This window comes from Electrophorus electricus, chromosome 23 (assembly GCF_041902795.1).
Source record: "Electrophorus electricus isolate QZ-2024a chromosome 23, ASM4190279v1, whole genome shotgun sequence".
In the NCBI taxonomy this organism is placed as follows: domain Eukaryota; kingdom Metazoa; phylum Chordata; class Actinopteri; order Gymnotiformes; family Gymnotidae; genus Electrophorus; species Electrophorus electricus.
The window spans coordinates 1,424,997-1,444,721 of NC_137519.1; the positions used below are offsets into that span (position 1 = coordinate 1,424,997).

Consider the following 19,725-nt stretch of genomic DNA (forward strand, 5'->3'; position numbering starts at 1 on the left):
TAGAGAGTGTATGCACTTTAACACTAGTCAGGACTGTGACTTACTCAGAGGGTTTAGTAAGACTGGCTTTTGGAAATGCAACCACTACAGGGCTGCAAATAACAAAACATCACAAAGTCAACCCTAATGGAAAGCATATAAAATCACAATAAGACACTAAGAATTAGACTAATAGTGACTAAAGAAAAAAGATTTGCACATTGGGTTGCCTTGAGCAGGCTTATTGCACTTCCCATTTTGGTGGTGTTCTCCAAACATGTCTGGCCAGGTACTGGAGGGCTGTGGAATGATCATTTACTTGCTCATGTGAATAGGATATGCAACAGAAAAGCAATGTGGGGTCCCCAAGGGCTGGACTGAAGACTCCACACAACTGCACAGTAAAGTCCTTCAGAGTCTAAACATCACTGCCAAACCCTGATATTACTGGTACTTCTGGAAACACTGCCTAACATGATGTTCCACTGGCAGATTGGGAGAATCCTCATTGCAGCATTCAGAACAGGCCACTTGTTAAGCTTCTTTTGTATAATATGTACTGCACAAACTCTTCCAAAAAAAAGTGACACTGTTGTGGTATGAGGAAACCAGTTTATTGATTTAAGAAATGTAGGTACACTGGACTGCAAGATGAAACTTTTCAGGATATTGAAAAAAGTATGTGTAAATGTGCTTTTGTGTGTGTGTGTGTGTGTGTGTGTGTGTGTGTGTGTGTGTGTGAGAGAGAGAGAGAGAGAGAGAGAGAGAGAGAGAGAGAGAGAGAGAGAGAGAAAGACAGAGAGAGAGAGAAGGACAATATGAGAGAACATGAGAGAACATGTTAAGGTACTGTACATTAATTTGGGTTTGGCTTGCCAAATAATTGAACAATCTTCAATATATATATATAAGTTAATGTTAAAGTGGCTAAAGTTAGCTGTTATGCTAAAACAATTTTGGTGCTCTACGTTAACTTATGCATCAGAATTATTTAAGTGTCAGAATGTTTTCCCAACATTACTGCACTCTTCTGCAGTTTCTTTGTTGATACATGACTTCTTAATAAAGGGTGAAAGTGGTTTAGAGCCTAAATGTCCATGCAGTTTAGTTTATTATAGTAATCATCAGGAGAAAGAAATTGATGACTGTTAGAGCCAAACCTTGATTCAGTATTTTTATACCAAGATTCTAATTGTACTCTCACATTAAACTTCCCTTCTCAGCAATCCTGTCTGTGAGTGCCACTGAACTGCAGTTTCCATACTGAGAGGTGGCTGACCACTCTCAGCATTTACGCCTGATTTCTACTGTGATTATGTAACACAGGGAATTTATCTTTCTTGTGCTTTCCTTACCTTTAAGGGTTAAAAGCTGAGAGAAAGAATAACAGAGAAAGAAAGACATGGAGATAAATGAAAAGAGAGAGAAACTGTAGAACCTAAGAAAAGGAAGAAGTTTTAAAAGATGATATGGGGAGCATTTCCACATATCACATATCCTCCTGATGCTCTTACAATGAAAACAATGTGAACCCGTTGTCCACCATCTGTCAATGTGTTCTGATGATTCTTGATTCAGTTGGTGAAAGGACGACTCAGCTCTCCATTTGTGGTGGATTGAGAATTGAACAAGTGAACTGAATCAACTGACGATGCTGGTAATCAGACACGGCATCAGTTTTGGTTGCACTGTGCTTAGGGTGTCTCTCAAGAGACTGAAATATTATTGTATGACATTACACAACAATGGAGTTGTACTACTGAAGAAATATGTCAAAGGATAGATACTTAGAGTTCCCAAGCCCTAGTGTGTGGGAAGATATGTGTTGTGTTAAGGCAGCAGTTAACACAGGTTACACCTGGATCCTGTCTGTGTTAATGCTGGTGTGTAATACCACAGAGCCCCAGCTCTGTAATCTGGGCCACCAGGAAAGAGAGAAGAGATGACCGGATGCCGCAACCCCACACTGACAACAGAAATGTCATCTAGAACAAACAATTAATGAAATTAATTTAATTTATTTAGAATCACTGGCTGAAATCCATCAAGTGATGCAAGCATTCATACGATGCACAGAAAGAGCAGCATATCCCCACTAACGACAAGGGGCGTGCATTTGCTTTGAAAAGGGCTGGGGACAGGTTTCGTTCCCTTTAAGAGATCAAGCCATCGGCCACTCGTTTGTACTGAAAATTAATCAGCGCTGGGTCTGGAAGGAAATGTTTTATGGCCGCGTTTGTCAAGATTATCGGCACTGAACAATACAAGAAGCACTATGGTTTAAATATATATTTGTACAACAATTATTTTATATATACTTTGATTAAAAAATTATTTGTTTCGTTTCAAATGTCCAAATCTCGCTTGCTTACTATAGCAACATCGTGTGACACGGTAAACTATAAGCACGAACCTTTTCTGATTCTGTCATTAGGAACATAATACGCTTCATGTTATTGCCTAAGGCAAGCATGCTATTAATCGAATTATTATTGCATAAAAAACTTTTAAAGGAAATATAAAAATAGAAAAAGTGGAGGGGTCAAAATATGCCATTTCAGAAAGTGGTGGCGAGAGTCCTCAGAGTAAATTACATCCACGTTGGTGAGTGAATATAATTTTACATTTAAGACAAGAGTCTATTCAAGAAAACAGTAAACGACCTCCCATGCCGAGTACCGGGACAGTGAACGCACTCTCATAACGGTACTGTCCCTTTAAGCAGGGAGAGCGCAAGGTAGGCGTGAAGATATTCAGAAATGAAGCGAAGGTAGGGCGGAGATAACATGAATATGTATCGGCTCTTTTTGCCCCTTGGAGAGCCCAGGCACAAGATGAATGAGACAGATCCAAACGTCTCGCCTTAATTCAGCCCCACCGGCGCGACTGCTAAAAGGTAATAGATAATAATATATAATAGTCAGCTAGAGTTCCGATTGGATGAGAGCGACATCGGAGATCAGAGCGAAAGTAGCTTAAGCTACAAACAAGGCTTTTATAGTAGATTTCATCTTATATTTTTGTTGCACATATTTATATTTGAGACACTCGGTTATTTTCCAAGTCGATTCTGAGTCACCACCAGTATGGACACCATATTGGACAATTTCGCCTCGGACAAACTTTTCCCCAATTCCAACCTGTTGGACCTGGAGGACCTCAACGAGACCGATTTCCTCACCAATGTGGTAAGATACGTGATTTATTTTCTTTTCAGACGTTTTGATCATTTTTTTTTCTGTTCTCTGTAATATCATCTGTAATGTACAGTTTTCGTCTGTAATGTAGTTACTGATGGGTCCTATGAAGCGACTGCGAACAGTCTCCCCTGACAGACAGAGATAACGCATATTCTCATTATAATCTTACAGGACAGTTGTCGTTTGGACGTCAGCATGTGCTGTACTTACTTTTGAACGAGTTTCTCATCAGATCCAAATCTGACTAGACATTTTATTAAACCCGACAGTGACCACTGGACATTCAACAATTAAATCGTCCTTTTATTTTGATATATCAAAGGTAGTTTTATTTTTGTTTACTCCTATAATAATTTGTCACACAGGTCTAAGAGAACCTCTTACAAATTAAGTTTGAACCAAGCGTGTGCTTGTCCAGCTGTGAAGTTTGCTCAGCTGTGTGAGCGATAGCGTTTGGAGGGGGCGTGGCGAAGAGTGCGTGTATTCGCCAGTGCACACCCCCGGGCCGCCCCTGGCCTGCTGCATCCGGCTGATGAAGCTGATATTTAACCGGGATGGGCGGGAGCCCGACAGTTGTGCGTCTGTGTTGGGGTCATAAATAAGATGCATCAAATCAAAAAAGCTTTCAATTATACAGACGCTTTCTTTTTCAAAATAACCTTTCTAGCGAATGGGCGCGCAGGGTTCTGTCACTACAGGCTAGATTTAAAAAAAATAATAATTACTCACAAATATGTGTCAAATAAAACAAATAGATGACATTTTGATTATCCTTGAGGGTTCTAAAAGCATTGTAAGGCACACTATATCACCATCGGTAGCAGATTCTGTCATCCTCCGTGTTTTTGTTTGTCTCCCACACTCTATCATTTTATCTCCATCACCTTTGCTCTCTCTCTCTCTCTCTCTCTCTCTCTCTCTCTCTCTCTCTCTCTCTCTCTCTCTCTCTCTCTCTGGTCACTGTGTTTTTTGTTTGTTTGTTTGTTTGTTTTACTCCAGGAGGTACAGAAATAATTAGCTTTATTCTACTATCAGGATGGGCCAGTCATGTTAAAAAAGTGGAGCAGTGAAGAGGAGTCTGGCTTTTTGCCCTCTGTAGGGTCAGTGGAGTAGCTCATCTGCATGGGATTCATTAAGTCCCCCATCACCCCCCCATCTCCTCTTCCATCTTCCTCCCCACCCATCACCCTCCATCCCTTCCATACCGCTATCTTCCTCCATCCACATCATCATCCATCCCCCTCAATATTCCTCCATCTCCCCCTCCAACCCTGTCATCCTCCATCTCTCCCTCCCTCTCTATATCTCCCTCCATGCCCTGTGACTCAGAGAGTCCAGTAGCTGCAGTCTTAAACTAACCCCAATAGTGGCCTCACACACATGCCGGGGATCTCAACACTACTCATACCTCAGATGGAAACATCACTGAAACAGCTGTGAAAGACCAGACAACCTTTATTTGAGATTTAACATTTATTTTAAAATGTGACTCTCATAGTCAGAACTGGAGTTGGTTTATCAAGTTGCCTTCTGAATTTGAATGGTATATAAAAGGTTTCAAAAGGTCAAAAGCACTTCACTAAAACTAAAGGAATTGTAGACTGCATGTGTGGGATCTGAAAAACTAACTGGTGACCCAGTGCACTGCCCATTCTGGGATGTGCTGAATGTAATAAGGAGTGTTTGGGTGGGAAAGAGGTCCATTATAAAAGCTCCAGGTGTTCAGTGCTTAGCAGCAGCTGTTCTGCAGCAGGTGGACTCTTTTAAGGACTTGACTATAGTGAAGCAGGGAGAGAGAGAGAGTGTATGTGTGTGTGTGTGTGTGTGTGTGTGTGTGTGTGTGTGTGTGTGTGTGTGTGTGTGTGTGTGTGTGTGCTGAAGAGTGAGAGAGTTTGTGTGACAGAGAGAGAGCTGGACATGGATAGAGATAAAGAATCAGAGAGGTTAGGGTAATATAACAAGAGGGAGAGAGGACAGAAATGAGTAAGGACAGTTAACGGGTTTGTGTGTATGTAATGGCTGGGCAGTTACTGTATGTGTGTGTCTGTCTGTGTGTTTGTGAAAGAGAGAAAGATAGATAGACAGATAGAGAGAGAGAGAAAGAGAGGGAGAGAGAGGAAGGAAAGCAGTCCATGTTGGAGCACTTTGTGTCCCCCTGCCCTGCTATGAGTTGAGTATGTGAGATTCTTGCCCTGACAGGTTCAGTGAATGACTGACTTTGTTCCCTTAGGGAGGAAGCAGTTCCCAGTACACACATGCACACACACGCACACACATACACACACACACACACACACACACACACACACACACACTCACACACCCCACCTCCTTGAGGATGGATAATAGAGTGCATTTGTTTTAGTCTGCCATTACGGGGTATAAGTGTAGGTGGGTCATTTCAGAGATTTATTTATAACCAGGAATGTCTCCACAGTGCGGTTGTGTGTGTGTGTGTGTGTGTGTGTGTGTGTGTGTGTGTGTGTGTCTGTCTGTCTGACTGTCTGTCTGTCTGTGTGCTCACAAATCCTGAGTTAAGAGTAATTGTATGGCTCATGTTTATGGTTGGAAGTCCCATGCTACCATTTGTATAAGTTTCCACAGGGTAGCTCTGAACTCCAACAGAGAGATCTTGCCTATGTTAAACTGCACTGCTCCTTTTGTGTTAAATTGTTATTTATTTATTAGCTTGAAAGACTTACTCCATTTACTCCTGCTCTCTGCATTTTAGCATTGGTTTCTTGGCCCTGACTTATAAACTGAGGAGAAAGGTTAGGAGGGAGTGAATCACAGTGCACCTCCTAAAAACACACACTACAGCTGTCTCTCTGTCTGTCTGTCTCTTCTTGTCTGTTTTTAATACACTTTAATGAACTTATGTTTATTAATATAGTGAGACAGAAAGTCAGCTGAGGTTCTGTTAAAAAGGAAACACTTCCATTGCTACACATGAGGATCTTTTAAAGTAGTTTCAGAGGAAAGAACTCAGAAATGTGGCCTTAAAGAAAAGTGTATCCTTAAAATTGTTTATTGAATATATGAAGTATTGCCACATTAGGTCAGTGTTATCTCGGCAGTGCTTCCGATAACTTATACACAGCACGTGAGTGAGGCAGCAAGTGTGTCTGCATACTAGTACAACAGACTTTAATTGTTTTGCAAAGCATATCTGAATGGCTATGATAAATAGAGAAAAAGGTATTTACAGGTTTGACCGGTCTCACCTGTCATGAATAGCAAGAGCATCGCTAGGCGTTTTCTCCAACAGGTAATGCTACAACAATATGCTATAGGGTAGGGCCTGATGGTACAAGAGCGTATTTGTACTGTCAACCTAAAAATTCCTCTGTACAGAGCTTCTTTACTGTTTCTGTACTGGGATTATTAATGTCTCTTTCACACCAAAAATCCCTAATGTGGAATTCATTCAGTACCGTAGGACTTCATTCAGTGGGACATAGTGTAGGACATAGTGTAGGAGTTTCGGGGTGATGGGGGGTAGGTAAATTACATAGGGGAACTTTTAGGGAAGATTGTGCAGAAAAAGTGTGTGTGAGATCTGTGAGGTATCAGTGGAGGCCAGGCCAAAAGACCTGAAGAAATGCTTTAGGGGATGATGGAGAGAAGAGTGGAGAAGAGGATTGTGCAGAAGGGAAGAAGAAGCACATTCCTTTCACTCCAGACTGCCCTGAGTCTGAGAGAGAAAGCACTCTTAAAAGGGTGGAATATTCTTGATGTATGGAATAAAAAGTAGAGGGTATGATCATTTCACATTACTCACACAGACACTTCCATTTGCACTGTAAGCAGAACTTTGTGAATGTGGGATGACTGGGAAAGGTGGTGGAAGGATACAGACTCTCCTTCTCCATCTGTGATGCTGGTTTGGAGGTTCATGTCCTTATCACTATTACATCATTTTTATTCTGGAACTTAATTAAACAATTTCATGTATAAGATGTATGTGTGTGTGTGTGTGTGTGTGTGTGTGTGTGTGTGTGTATATATATATATCTTTTTCTAATTAATTAATTAAGTTTTTTTCACCTCTAATTACATTTTTTTTTATATCAGTCACATTGTTCTTTTATTCTTGACAATAGTTCTTCACAGACTGACACATAATAATAGTGGTGCCTCATAGTGGATTAGTGGTGCCCTTCCACGTGCATTTTTGTGTAGCGCGAAAGTGAATATGTTTCAACCATCATTAACAGAAACAGTGATATGACCTCAGCATTGGCGTCAGTCATGCCACTTGCATTATTCCATCACGTCACCATGGATTTCGCTCTCAAAAGGTTAAACATGTATATTTCCCTCCTTCTGTCGGTTCTTCAGGCCTGACCACATTACTGATGACAACAAAGGTGTGGAAGCACTGTGAACTGTATTCTCTGACACACACACACCCTAAAACCAAATCTGTGTGCATTGGTACGTCACTGTTGGCTGTGTTAATTTCGACATTAAAGCTCCTGCTATGCCAGTTTGTCTGGTTTTTTTTTTTGTCCTGGGCCTTGGTCTAATCTGTGGATGCTTTACATAGTTCTTTGAGCATTTGTGAAATAGTCAGTAAAAGGGTCCAGGACCCTTTTTGCAGCTGCTGGAATCTGCCCTGCCTGCAGAATCTCCATTTTTGCCTCATGAGTGTCGATTTCTGGAATGATTTGTAAAGACCCCGCTTGGCTTTGACTTGAGTCTCCTCTAGTTCAGTTGCAGGTCACGTAAAGTAGCCTAATGATGATGTTCCTTTGTGGGGTTGTGCAGAGGTGTTAAACCCAGTTATTGCAGGTATGTTTGAGCTCAGATTAGAGCACACCTCCACATTTTCAGCTAGTCCGGACAGATACTGTCTCTGTTACCCCTCTTTCACTGAGCTGGTCTGGACAGATACTGTCTCTGTTACCCCTCCTTTGCTGAGCTGTCCCTCCAGCCTCGACTGCTGACTCTGTTAGATAAGGAAGGATGGATGTTGAACCTCAACTCCTCCTGACCCTCTCATAAAGAATCAAAATGATTTTTGTAAACAATGGACATTTTTATACTGTTCCACGGTACTGCATGTTCAGATGGTCACATGGTCTATTTGTAGCTCCAAGATTTAGCATTCTCTGGCTATAGTGTAGCACTAGAATTAGATAGCTAAACTGCAAAATGTGGCATTGAGAGCAATCCAGATGCAGCAGTTGATGATGTAATGATCAGTCAGGTGAACCTGGAGCACATGGGCTGGATGGTGCTGGGTTATCACAGACTGCGGATATGACTAAAGATTTCCCAATCCAGATTAATTTAGAGTAACAGCATTCTAACTGTTCCATTAGGGAAAGTAGCTTTTAGTTTTATCCTCCTGGAGTATCTTATTGGATAACTGCATTATGTTGTGTGCATTTTAATTTCTGTTTTGGTGTTTGAAACTAGTTGTGTCTAATAACTATGGAAACTTAGTGTCTTTAAAGAGATGGCAGTTTGTGAAATAAAAAAGTTACAGTGTTCTTTTATGAGCATGCGGGGTCTCTCTGCAGGTTGTAATTCCCGAATGCATGCTCTGCACTTCAGTTTGTAAAAAAATGTTATGGACACTTCAGTTATCTGTAGCTCTTGTCATAAAACCTCAGTTTTACGGTTTCTTCTCTCTGCCTCGGTGCTGTGTCACAGTGCCTGTTGGACTGACCCCGTGATGTCAGCACTGTGTTACAGTGCCTGTTGGACTCCCCCTGTGACATAAAATCTGTCTGTGAGAGCCTGGAACACCCTACAGCCTCAGCAGCTCAGTGCTCCCCTGCAGTGCCTCAGAACGTCTGTAAGACTTTGCTGGATGCAGTCTCTTAAAGCACTGTAGGTCTCTGAGGGTAACGTGCAGAGTAAACACAGGATGCAGATGCCATGGTTTGCAGAAGTCTGCCCTGCTTTTTTGTTGAGCCCATAGACACAAATTCCTCTGTTTCCCCACATACCACCCTTTCCTGAGGGCCATGTGTACATTACTAATGAAAACTTTCATCTTACTCAGCAGTACTTTGATTTAACCTAAACCTAATTGGTGTAGACACATACATACTGTTTCTGCCAAACATGAATTTTCTCAATAGAGGTAATGAAGTTCAGCTGCTCTAGTTTACTCCTGAAGATTAAATTCTCTTAGGATGTGGTATGTGTTAAATCCCTGTCCTCTTTGCTCTGCTGGGTGTGTATGGGCTAAGCCAGCATTTGGTTCTGCTGGGTGTGTATGGGCTAAGCCAGTGTTTAGTTCTGCTGGGTGTGTATAGGCTAAGCCAGTGTTTGGTTCTGCTGGGTGTGTATAGGCTAAGCCAGTGTTTGGTTCTGCTGGGTGTGTATAGGCTAAACCAGTGTTTGGTTCTGCTGGGTGTATATGGGCTAAGCCAGTGTTTGGTTCTGCTGGGTGTGTATAGGCTAAACCAGTGTTTGGTTCTGCTGGGTGTGTATGGGCTAAGCCAGTATTTGGTTCTGCTGGGTGTGTATAGGCTAAGCCAGTGTTTGGTTCTGTGCTACTAGGCAGGAGTCTGTTCAGCAGAAATTAAAGGCTATGGAACGGGTGGAGGCCCATCTGGTGACCACTTGAACACCATCATCCCCCAACCCCATCACCAACCACCAACTGTGATGAGACACTAGTCAGTAAAAGATTTGGAGATGGGAAATTACTTTAATTCTTAATCTCCGTCTGAGGATGAACTCTGTAGAGATGAGGATAGTGGGTATATAAGCAAAGACACGGTGACTCGCTCTCAGACTAAGGAGCACGACGCTGATGGTCTTCCGTGGTTACTGTGTGGGGGAAGGGCAGCAGTAGTACCGTTTCCCTGCCTAACTGTCTGCTGTGGTTGTGGTTTTCCTAGCCTGTGGCTGCCTGCAGGACTAAAGAAAGATCTGAACTCAGAATTTAGAAAAGCAGCAGTAGAGGAGGAGGAGAATAGAGTGAGATTTTGAGAAAGAGATGGAGAACGAGGCAGGCAGGGGGCACTGGGAGCTGTGGTGCCAGTTCATTAGGGTGAGCTGTGCACCTCTGTAGGATGGAAGTTGGTGAAGCACTGAGTAGAACAAACAGGCTCTTCGAACAAACCTGCATTCACCTGTGACCTCCATGCACTCCTTCCAGCGTGGCCCTATCTGCTGTGTCTGCCTCATTACCCATGCGGCATTGATCTTAATGAGGTTGGCTGCAGATAGATCTCTGTTGCCCTTGGTGAACTGGAACTTTGTCAGAGGCTGATCTCTGTCAGCTGGCTTGATTTCTCTCACGTCTGATGTTTGTTAACTCTGCCAACAGTAATACGACTCAGAATGTGAACTGCTTTTAAAAGCACAGATGTGCAACTTTGGAATGAAGAGTGTGAGGGAGAGAGTAAGTGAAATATTCAGATAGAATTCCCACAAAGAGAAGAGAGTCAAAGCGAAGAGAGTCAAAGGTATCAAACACAGCCCTAACCATCTGGAAAGACTACTGTAAATAAGTGTTTAAAAAGTTATGGCACTAGATATACCATATTAATCTTAAACTGTAGAATATGGAATTCTTATCCAAACTTCTAAGGTCTTTTAAATCCACCTTCAGTTTCTCAAGTATTTCTCCCTCATTTCTCCCACTCCTTTTTGGTCCCTTTGAGTGAAATGAGTTTCCACTGGTGTGTGACTCATTTACTAAAAGCAAATCATTCTTACAGCATAAGGTGTAGATTTCCAGATGCCGCTGTGCTTGGCCATCTCCATTATTCCACTCCCGATTTGTGCTGTTATCTGGGCCTTTTGTTTTTCCAGTGTGTGAGATACTTTTCCCTACATCGCACTCCTCCATGCATACCCTGCACTCCTGCTTCAGAAACCACCAGCGGCAGCGTTATTTGCATACCGTGTTCGGATTGGTTGTAGCACGGATGGGGTGGGGAACCAGGAATGGAATGCGGTGCGTGTCGGAGGCATGACCGGCGCTCTGGCGTTAGACGGCTCTCGCCGGCCCTGGGACAACCGCGCTGTTTCTTTTAAAAACAGGGAAAGTATGGCAATGCCATGCATGTACACTACTGCTGTTTTCCATTTTGAGAAAATAGCCACAAGTTAAAATCCCACAGATTCTTTAAATGACATTAACTGCAGTGGAAAGTTTGAAAACTGGGCCTGTTTCTAAGAAAAAAAAGACAATTTCATTTTGTTTAATGAAGTTGGGTTTGAAGTTTTGGGTTTAACTAAATTTGTCTACAGTCAGAGCCAACATGTGAAGAGGACCAGATCAGAGTAAAAAAGAAAAGAAATAACAATTGATTAATAATATTAATTGGTTAATAATTAATTAATAATAATTAGGTTGGCACCTAAATTAGATTATTTGAGTCTCTTTTCAGAGCAAATAAAAAAAATGTTTAATTATTATTTGCAAAATTCCCACTCTCACTCTGTTTCATCCACTCTCTGTCCTCTGTCACAGTTTAGATAGACCTGAAAGTTACACAGCTAAACCACAACTACAGCCAGAGGCAAACATGCCCTGGGGGCTGGGGAGGAGGGAGGGAGGAAGAGCTTCTGCAGCTTCAGTGCAACTACCAAACCAAGCAGAGGCTGCACCAATGCAAAGGTCATACATTCTCATTGCACAGTTACTACATGGAGGATGTGTCATGGGTCACAACATGTCTCTGGATTAGGGTTAGGGTTAGGGTTTTGGGTCAGGATATATCTCTTGTTTGTAGATGGGTTTAGAAGCAAATGATTAGATCAGAAGTAAAGTGCATCTGATCAGAAGTGAAAAGTAAGAACTATGCACTTTGCAGTATAAGTGGTCACAGAATGATGTAAAGCAGGGAATGGGCCCAGTGTGAGGTCAGACAGCACCAGCCTCCTGACAGAACAGCATGCTCTTCTGGAAACTGGGAACTGTAAAAAAAAATTATTAAACAATTGTTGGCATGAATCAACAGATTGACAGGCTGTGTGCTTTAAAGCCTTGTATCTACCCCCGCTGTGTGTGTGTGTGTGTGTGCGTGTGTGTGCATGTGTGCACATGTGTGTGTGTATGTGTCTCATGCTAGCAGAGTAACCTATTATTTCCCCAAAGCAGGCAATGCAGGTAATACTGCGATCCATAAGTCGCTCTTTCTTTGAGCAGATCTCACCTGGAAATACCAGAATTTAAATTTGACATTCTCAGACACTCTGTCGCTTCCCCATAACATGTCATTTAGCAAGCCCCTAAAGTGAAATTTGGGTGCATTTTAATTAAAGTTAATATGACAGATCAAACAGAGTCTAATGCTTTTCCAGTAACTACACAGTAAAGCTGTAAACCCACTTTGAGACATAGTCTGTTCTTAAAAGCACTATCTAAATAAATTAAATAAAATGGAATACTTTTTTTCATAAAGCTTTTTTTTTTTTTCCTGTGGTGGAACTTTAAATAGACCAGATGGAGAAAGTCAGTCAGCCTGGTAGGAGCTCTGTTTATCTCCTCTGGGTTCTGACCCGAAAAAGGGATCCAAGAGGATATTGGGGCCACTGGGAGACTAAGCACTCCCCCACTCACCGCTTCACCCCGGGAACAACCAGGCTTCCCTGTGCCAGTCTGGAATGTGCTTCTCCTCCCCTTCTTCCCACTGCCCCGCCCCCCTACCCCCAAACCCTCCAGATGTGGAATTTCACTGCTCTTGCATCATCTTGGCACACAGTGGTGGTGTGCACTGGCTGGACATTGAGCCCCTCTAACTGCAAGCGCTCATGCTGACTGTCCCTCATTATCTACTGCATCAGAAATTCAAAATGCATTTGTCTGTTATACAAAATTTATCTCAAATTTCTTTATGGAAATCTTTATGCACATTCTCTTTTTTTGGAAATAGGGAGTGATTAAAAACACCTTTGTGTTGATGACCTCTCTCTATCTGTTCTTATGTATTAGTGTTGGCCATCATCCAACCATTTATCAGTGTCGGTTTATCAGTATTGTTTTTTTTTACCCTAAAGACTGCGATTGGCTCTACGTTTCTGAGAGGCAGCTCTCACTCTCAATTTGTATGAAGTGACACTGTTGTGTAAAACCTCTGTCAACATTTCTGTGCTTAATACATTCTGATACACTTGTCCCAGACCAGCACCCAGTACGATGTTGCTGATGGGTGATGGTCACTGGTCTGTGAGGAATGGTCCATCACTGAAATAATGTGCTGTCAGCAGGGGCTCTGTGGTCAGAATATGATCAGTGATGAATGGGAGTGTGGCAGAAAAACTGTGCAATACACTTTCCATAATAATTATGCACCTATAAAGCACAACATTAAGATCAGTGTCCCTAATTAAACAGCTAGTGCCTGATGTCGATGCTTGTAGTTGTGACTGCAACTATTACATTTTCATTCTGTATCTGTTTTATTGCTTGGGCTTAAAAGACCATAAGTGACTGAGGCTTCTCAGCTAATGACAGTGTTCCCACCCTCATTTTGATAAAACACTATAAACTGCAGTTCTGCTTATTAAACCGCCACAAAGTCTGTCCTCTGTTCAGTCTGGATTACCGAGGTCTGTCCATACATCCAGCCTGCAAATGAGCAGCAGGAACCGCACATCAAAGCTTCAGGGTGGGACTGTTTATGCTTATGCGCTCAGCCATAGTCATTATGCTACTTCTGACTGCAGGGGAGCTATGCCAATAAGTGTACCCCACGGTCAGCGTGGTTCCAAAATGCGCGTTCTCCAAACACTGGCAGCAGGTTTCATCATTTCTTCCCTTAACAGTAAAATGCTTTCCAGAAGAGTCTCTAACCTGTATAGATGTTCACAGAGATGATCGAGAAGACTATCACTTCAGGGGGAAGTGGTGTTCACCAGGCCCTGACTGCACCAGCATAATACTACATAGGCAGTGGAGTTTATTAGGCTCTGACTGCACCAGTTTTGAGTCCAGGTGGAACCCCCTTGTTCTCTATTCCTCTGATAATGTGGACAGAAGTAAATTCTTCAACTTGAATTTCCAAAAGGCATTATAGCATAGAAGTACAGACCCTGTGAATACAGACAGAAGTACAGACATTGTGCATACAGACAGAGGTACAGACCCTGTGCATACCAACAGAAGTACAGACCCTAACCCTTTTCTCTTTCTGTGTGCATATCACCAAACAGTCAAGGACTTCTCTGGGAACACACAGGTGGAGTGGCAATGTTGTATCCTGGTGAAAATCTTAATTATGCGCTGTGTGTGTACGTATGTGTGTGTCTGTTTGTGTGCACGTGTGCGTGCACGTGTGTGCGTGCACGTGTGTGCGTGCCTGTGTGTGTGTGTCTGTGTGCGCGTGCGCGTCTATGCGCACAGATGTCACCTGTAGCTTGTCCTTGTGTTCAGCTGTCCACACATGCGTCACTCACACACCTGTTCACCAGGATGTAAACATCTTCAGGTCCTTATACACCTTTGTCACACCCCTTCTCAGCAAACACATACTCACACAAATGCATGTCTCACTCACCCCTTTTACACACATGCACCAACTCCAACAGGTAGATGTAATTCACCTTTTGTTCTATCACCAGTTCAAGATAATAACTTTTATTTCAGAGCAATCAATCTCTGAGTGTGTGAGTCAAAAAGCTATTCATTTATTATTTTTATGAAACAGTGGATTTAATAAAACTACCACAACATCCATTGTTCTATAAGGAACTAGAATTAGAACTCTAAATGTCTTCATAGTGCAATATCCACGGAGGGTGAATGTCAGCCCTATCAGATGAAGTTTTTGATCCATAGACTTTCTGGATGTATAAAATTCCTTTTCAAAGCCATACAGCCTGACTAGATATCCCAGTGGTCCCCTGTCATCTGTAGTATTTCTGTAATAACCTCAGGTCTATGGTGGTTTATGCATTTCTGTGAGTATATATGACAATAAATAAATTCTCTGACATAAATCACAGTTATGGCCTGAACTGTGTCTGGGTTTGCATTTCCTGCAGCACTTCTCTGAGCAGATGGAGGACTTCTCCAACGAGCTCTTCAGCAGTTTCTTTGATGATCACCTGCTGGCTGAGCGTCCGGCGCTTCTGGACGTGGAGCTGGAGCCCCCGAACCCCGACATCCAGCAGGAGCACAGCTACTCACTCAGCGGCGACTCCGCCCCGCAGAGCCCCTCCATGCCTATCAAATCAGACGAGGACGCCGGTGAGGGTCTCCAGCAGTCACACGCGTACAGGCAGACAGGCTTGTACACACAAGCAGATGCACTGATTCAACATCCAACTCTTTCAGGCCCTTTCTACCTGCTGTCTTTTATTGTATCAATGCTGTCCTCATGTACTTCCTATATACTCATCAAAATAGACCAGATAGGAGATGTTCTCTCTCTCTCTCTCTCTTTCTCTCTCTCTCTCTTTCTCCTTCTGTGTGTGTCTCTCTCTTTCTTCCTCTCTTTCTCTGTCTCTGTCTGCCCTTTCTCCTGAAGCTCCTGTGCAGCACAGGGTTCCCTGACAGAGTTGTGGCCAAACGCTCAGAGTCTCCCACAGCCAACAGAAGTGGGGATTCCGGGAAGACAGCCAATGCACATATTTTCTCTCTGTTTCAATGTCCCTCTCTCTCCCCCTCCCTCCCTCTATCCCTCTCCCCTTCTCTCTCTCTCTCTCTCTCTCTCTCTCTCTCTCTCTCTCTCTCTCTCTCTCTCTCTCTCTCTCTCTCGCCAAGGCTAAGTTCAAAGCATCAGTAAAATAAAGACTGTATCTGCTCTCCAGATTTTATTCAGCTGGGGAAAGGTAAAAGTAAGCTGCTGGCGTTGGGGTAGGTGGTGTGTGCAGGGGCATGTGTGTGTTGGGGGCATGCGTGGTGAGGTGTGAGGGGGTGGGGTGGGGTGATTCTAAGCCTGTGTAAAAATATTCTGGCTGCTCATCCCGAATTTTGCATCATCCCAAATTTGAGTTGTGTCTGAATGGAGTGGCAACACCACCCCTCTGTCATGGGGGGAAACCCTGACCACAGTCTGGACCCTTAGCTCCTTCTGATAGAGCTACAGATTCAAGCTACAGATGCTTCAAGTCATACAGTTTATATAGTTTACATTGCAACATTTGATAGTTTCAGTTTCAGGAACGTCTAGGATTTCAGAAAATACTAAACATTCCATAACTTTGTAATCTCGTAGTAGTTTAAGCATCCATGGAATACTGTTTAATATAGTAGTGTGTCATCATTTCTTGTCTCCACTTTTAAAATGCTTGTTTAGTGATAGCAGGCTGTTAAAGTGTGCACTTGCTGTTTTATTGCCCTCTTTCTGTTTGCTTTAAACAGCTAATGAGCACTCCCCCCCTTCTCACTGCTGGAGTGAACTCTTCTTACTATAAGACCAACCTCATTGGTCTATGCTGTAGCGTAAACTTCAAAGCTGAGCTGATCCACCCTTATGCCCCAGATGGTAAAGCTGATGGGGGTGGGGCATGGGTTCCAAGAGGCTCCAAGAGGTTTCCATGCTAAATTGAAATAATTATATGCAGACTTAGTGAAGCTATTGTTGAGAAATATGAGGCACATCAGAGTTGACAAATGGGGTTCACATGAGGACAGCAAACAGGATAATGCTGTTCAGTGTAAAAGGTGCTTATGTGTGTTTATGTTGAGCTCAGCTTGGTTTGCATGGTGTCCACTTTGAGGACAGGGACTGAAATTGGAATTTTTAGAAATCCATTATAGAACCTGATTTAAGTGGCCGCTTGTAGAGTTTTGAGTCACTCTGATTAGCTTTGAGATCTGAAATGTGCCAAGGATCCACCCCTGATGCACACCAGTAGCTCCACTTGAGAGCCTATTTCTTTTGGATTGTGTTACATTCAGCGGGGCTCAAAGGAATTAATCTGCTGTATAAATGATTCTCCCCTGGGCTTCCCCACTGGAGTCCAAACCTGACATCCCTCTTGCAAGTGGGAGAGAGCCATGGGGAGCTTTCCTCTCTCACCCCTAATCACAGCCCCACAGCTTTCCTTGCGCTGCAGAAGCCTGACATCAAAACCAGCTGTCTTTTTTTTACAAGGCCATATAATGTTTTATCGATCCTGCCATCAGGGGCACAAACAAACAGGCTGTGGTGGTAACAAGGACCCCTGGCTCCAGGTGTACGCTGTCCTACTCTAAAATCTCCACAATGGCTGTACCCCCTGACTTTCTGCTTACAACAGGAAACAGCCACTCGAGTCACGCTGGCCTGGCCTGCCGTTCATATGCCAGGAGAAAGGGAGGCTGGTTTGTGTTAGCTTTCAGATCATAAATCTAGCTAACATGGTGGGCACGTGCCTTGGACGGCCTCTGATGGCCTCCAGTTATTTTTCCTTCCAAATGTGAACTGCTGTATGGTATTGGGACTGATTATAGTTCATACGTAATCTGCAGTACGGTACTGTGTCTGATTGTGGATAAGGTCTCCACTTAAAATCCTTAACACATTAATAAAACATTAATTAATAAAACAAAGAATTTTTTAGACATTTTACAAAGTGTATATAGATAGCCTCAGGCATTTACTACTGTAGATGATGACATAAAGTTTTGTTCATTAATAATAGTCTATTTTGGACTGTTCTAAATGTTTTACAAAACTTTGAAGTAGGGACTATTTTAGTATAAAAGCATGTCTAATTTATCTCTTGATGAAATAAGCAAGTTTTTATGTTACAATATCTGACTGAAGAGCTATCATAGTAACCAAGGTGTTGAATGTACTCAATAAAAGATACACAAAAAAGATCTAATCTGAATTCTTGTGTGTATAATTCCTTTAATCTGCTGCTGGATTATCACCCTGAGAACATGTGAGAAATTGTTGCAAATATAACGCACACGATTTCACTTGATTTCATACAGAAACTTGAGAAAAGCTAACGACAATAAACATGATCCAAACACTGACCCCAACGTTAAGTTTTCCTGGGAATTTGCAATCCTGAGACCACGTTCATGATTTCCACCATATTTCTTCTGAAGGCGTTAGAGCCTTTAGCGTCCCCTTTGCTGATCGTTGATGTATGTGTTTAAACACAGAGGGCATGTGGGACTTCACCCAGGACCTGACTGCCATCCTTGTGAAGCGAGAGCCCAACCTCCTGGCCGAGGCCTCTCCTGTCACTACGCCAACTCTGCTCAGCTCCAGCAGTGCTGCTCAGCCACTTAACCTGGCCCCGCCTCCACAGAGACGCCACACTCATGACAAGGTAAGTGCTATGACAGTCTAATGAAGTCCTGGGACTGTAAAGAGACTGAGATGTGTATGTAGTTTGAATGTAAAGAAACTGAGAGGTGTATGTAGTTTGAATGTAGAGAGACTGAGAGGTGTATGTAGTTTGAATGTAAAGAGACTGAGAGGTGTAAGTAGTTTGAATGTAAAGAGACTGAGAGGTAGTTTTAGCCTAATGAGGAAATGTTTTCAAGAGTATCAAATACTGCTAGCACAGCTATAATAATTATAATACCACTGCATCATTACATCATGTATGATTCCTAGAATATATGTCTGGGATTAGAAAAAGAACAATGCACTCAGTGAATTTATTCTGTTGTCCATTATAAAATGTTTATCATAGTTGATCCAAAAGTTGCATTGGATAGAAACCAGGGATTATTGAATTAATGGAAAAGCTGATGAACTTTACAAATGCTGATAAACATTACAAACACTGATAAACCTTACAAACATTGAGATCCAAGAGGACCACTGCTGTATTTGGAAAAGAATAAAATAGAACACACACACACACACATACATACACACACACACACATGCGCACACACACATCCTGAACTCTTCTCGTAGTCAGCTGGCAGCTGGTTGTGTGTATGTGTGTGTGTGTGTGTGTGTGTGTGTGTGTGTGTATTCAGCTCAATGAACCCTAAGTCTGAGCTCCAGCTGTTTCAGTCATAGCTGCAGTACTGGGATGGGATCTGCTGGAGCTGGCCACGCCTACAGGCATAACAGAGCCTGCACCACTCGAGCAGTACGGCTGCATCGGCCCTTACATTTGAGGGGATACAGTCACCTGAAAGTCCACCTCCACTATGGAGTAGTTTTTCATCTTGAGGGATGGTCATTTTTCCCCAGTGAATTAGAGTGTCATAGCAAATGAGATGGTGATTCATGTGTGACTTGTGTGCGTTTGATAAATGGCTCTCCCGTTCGTAAGTGATGGTCACAACAGACATGGAGTGAACCATTCATAATATATCCAATTTTAACCATGAGCTGTCATTGAGCACACCCAGTGTGCTGTGTTTGTATAGGGCAACTGTAAATAATGATGCCAAATATCTTTTTTTTGTCAACTGAATACTTCAGATAGGACAGGCTCAGAAGCATCTTTTCATTTTATTTTTCATTTTCTTTTTGTAATGAAGATGTTGGAGTTTTTGTATTTTTGTAAATACTATATTTTAAACATGTGCAAAACATGCTAGCACCATTCTGCTACAGGAGCTTATCTGAGTGACAGACTACCAGAGTGGTCTTAAGGTTAGGCAGGACTTTCCGTTGACAGAGAAGTTATAGACTAGTTATTAACTAGTTCAAAACCA

General features: G+C 42.5%; 1 protein-coding gene across 1 annotated transcript in view; it reads left to right on the forward strand.

Annotated features, from left to right (window-relative positions):
• Nucleotides 1-2,789: 2,789 nt before the first annotated feature.
• creb3l1 (cAMP responsive element binding protein 3-like 1) overlaps nucleotides 2,790-19,725 on the forward strand; it is a 32,037-nt gene continuing 15,101 nt past the window's right edge. The window contains exons 1-3 of the mRNA XM_027023206.3: nucleotides 2,790-3,167; nucleotides 15,141-15,345; nucleotides 18,202-18,371. Of these exons, the coding sequence (XP_026879007.1) occupies nucleotides 3,066-3,167; nucleotides 15,141-15,345; nucleotides 18,202-18,371 (477 nt within the window). The 5' untranslated portion in view covers nucleotides 2,790-3,065. The remainder of the gene's footprint in view (nucleotides 3,168-15,140; nucleotides 15,346-18,201; nucleotides 18,372-19,725) is intronic.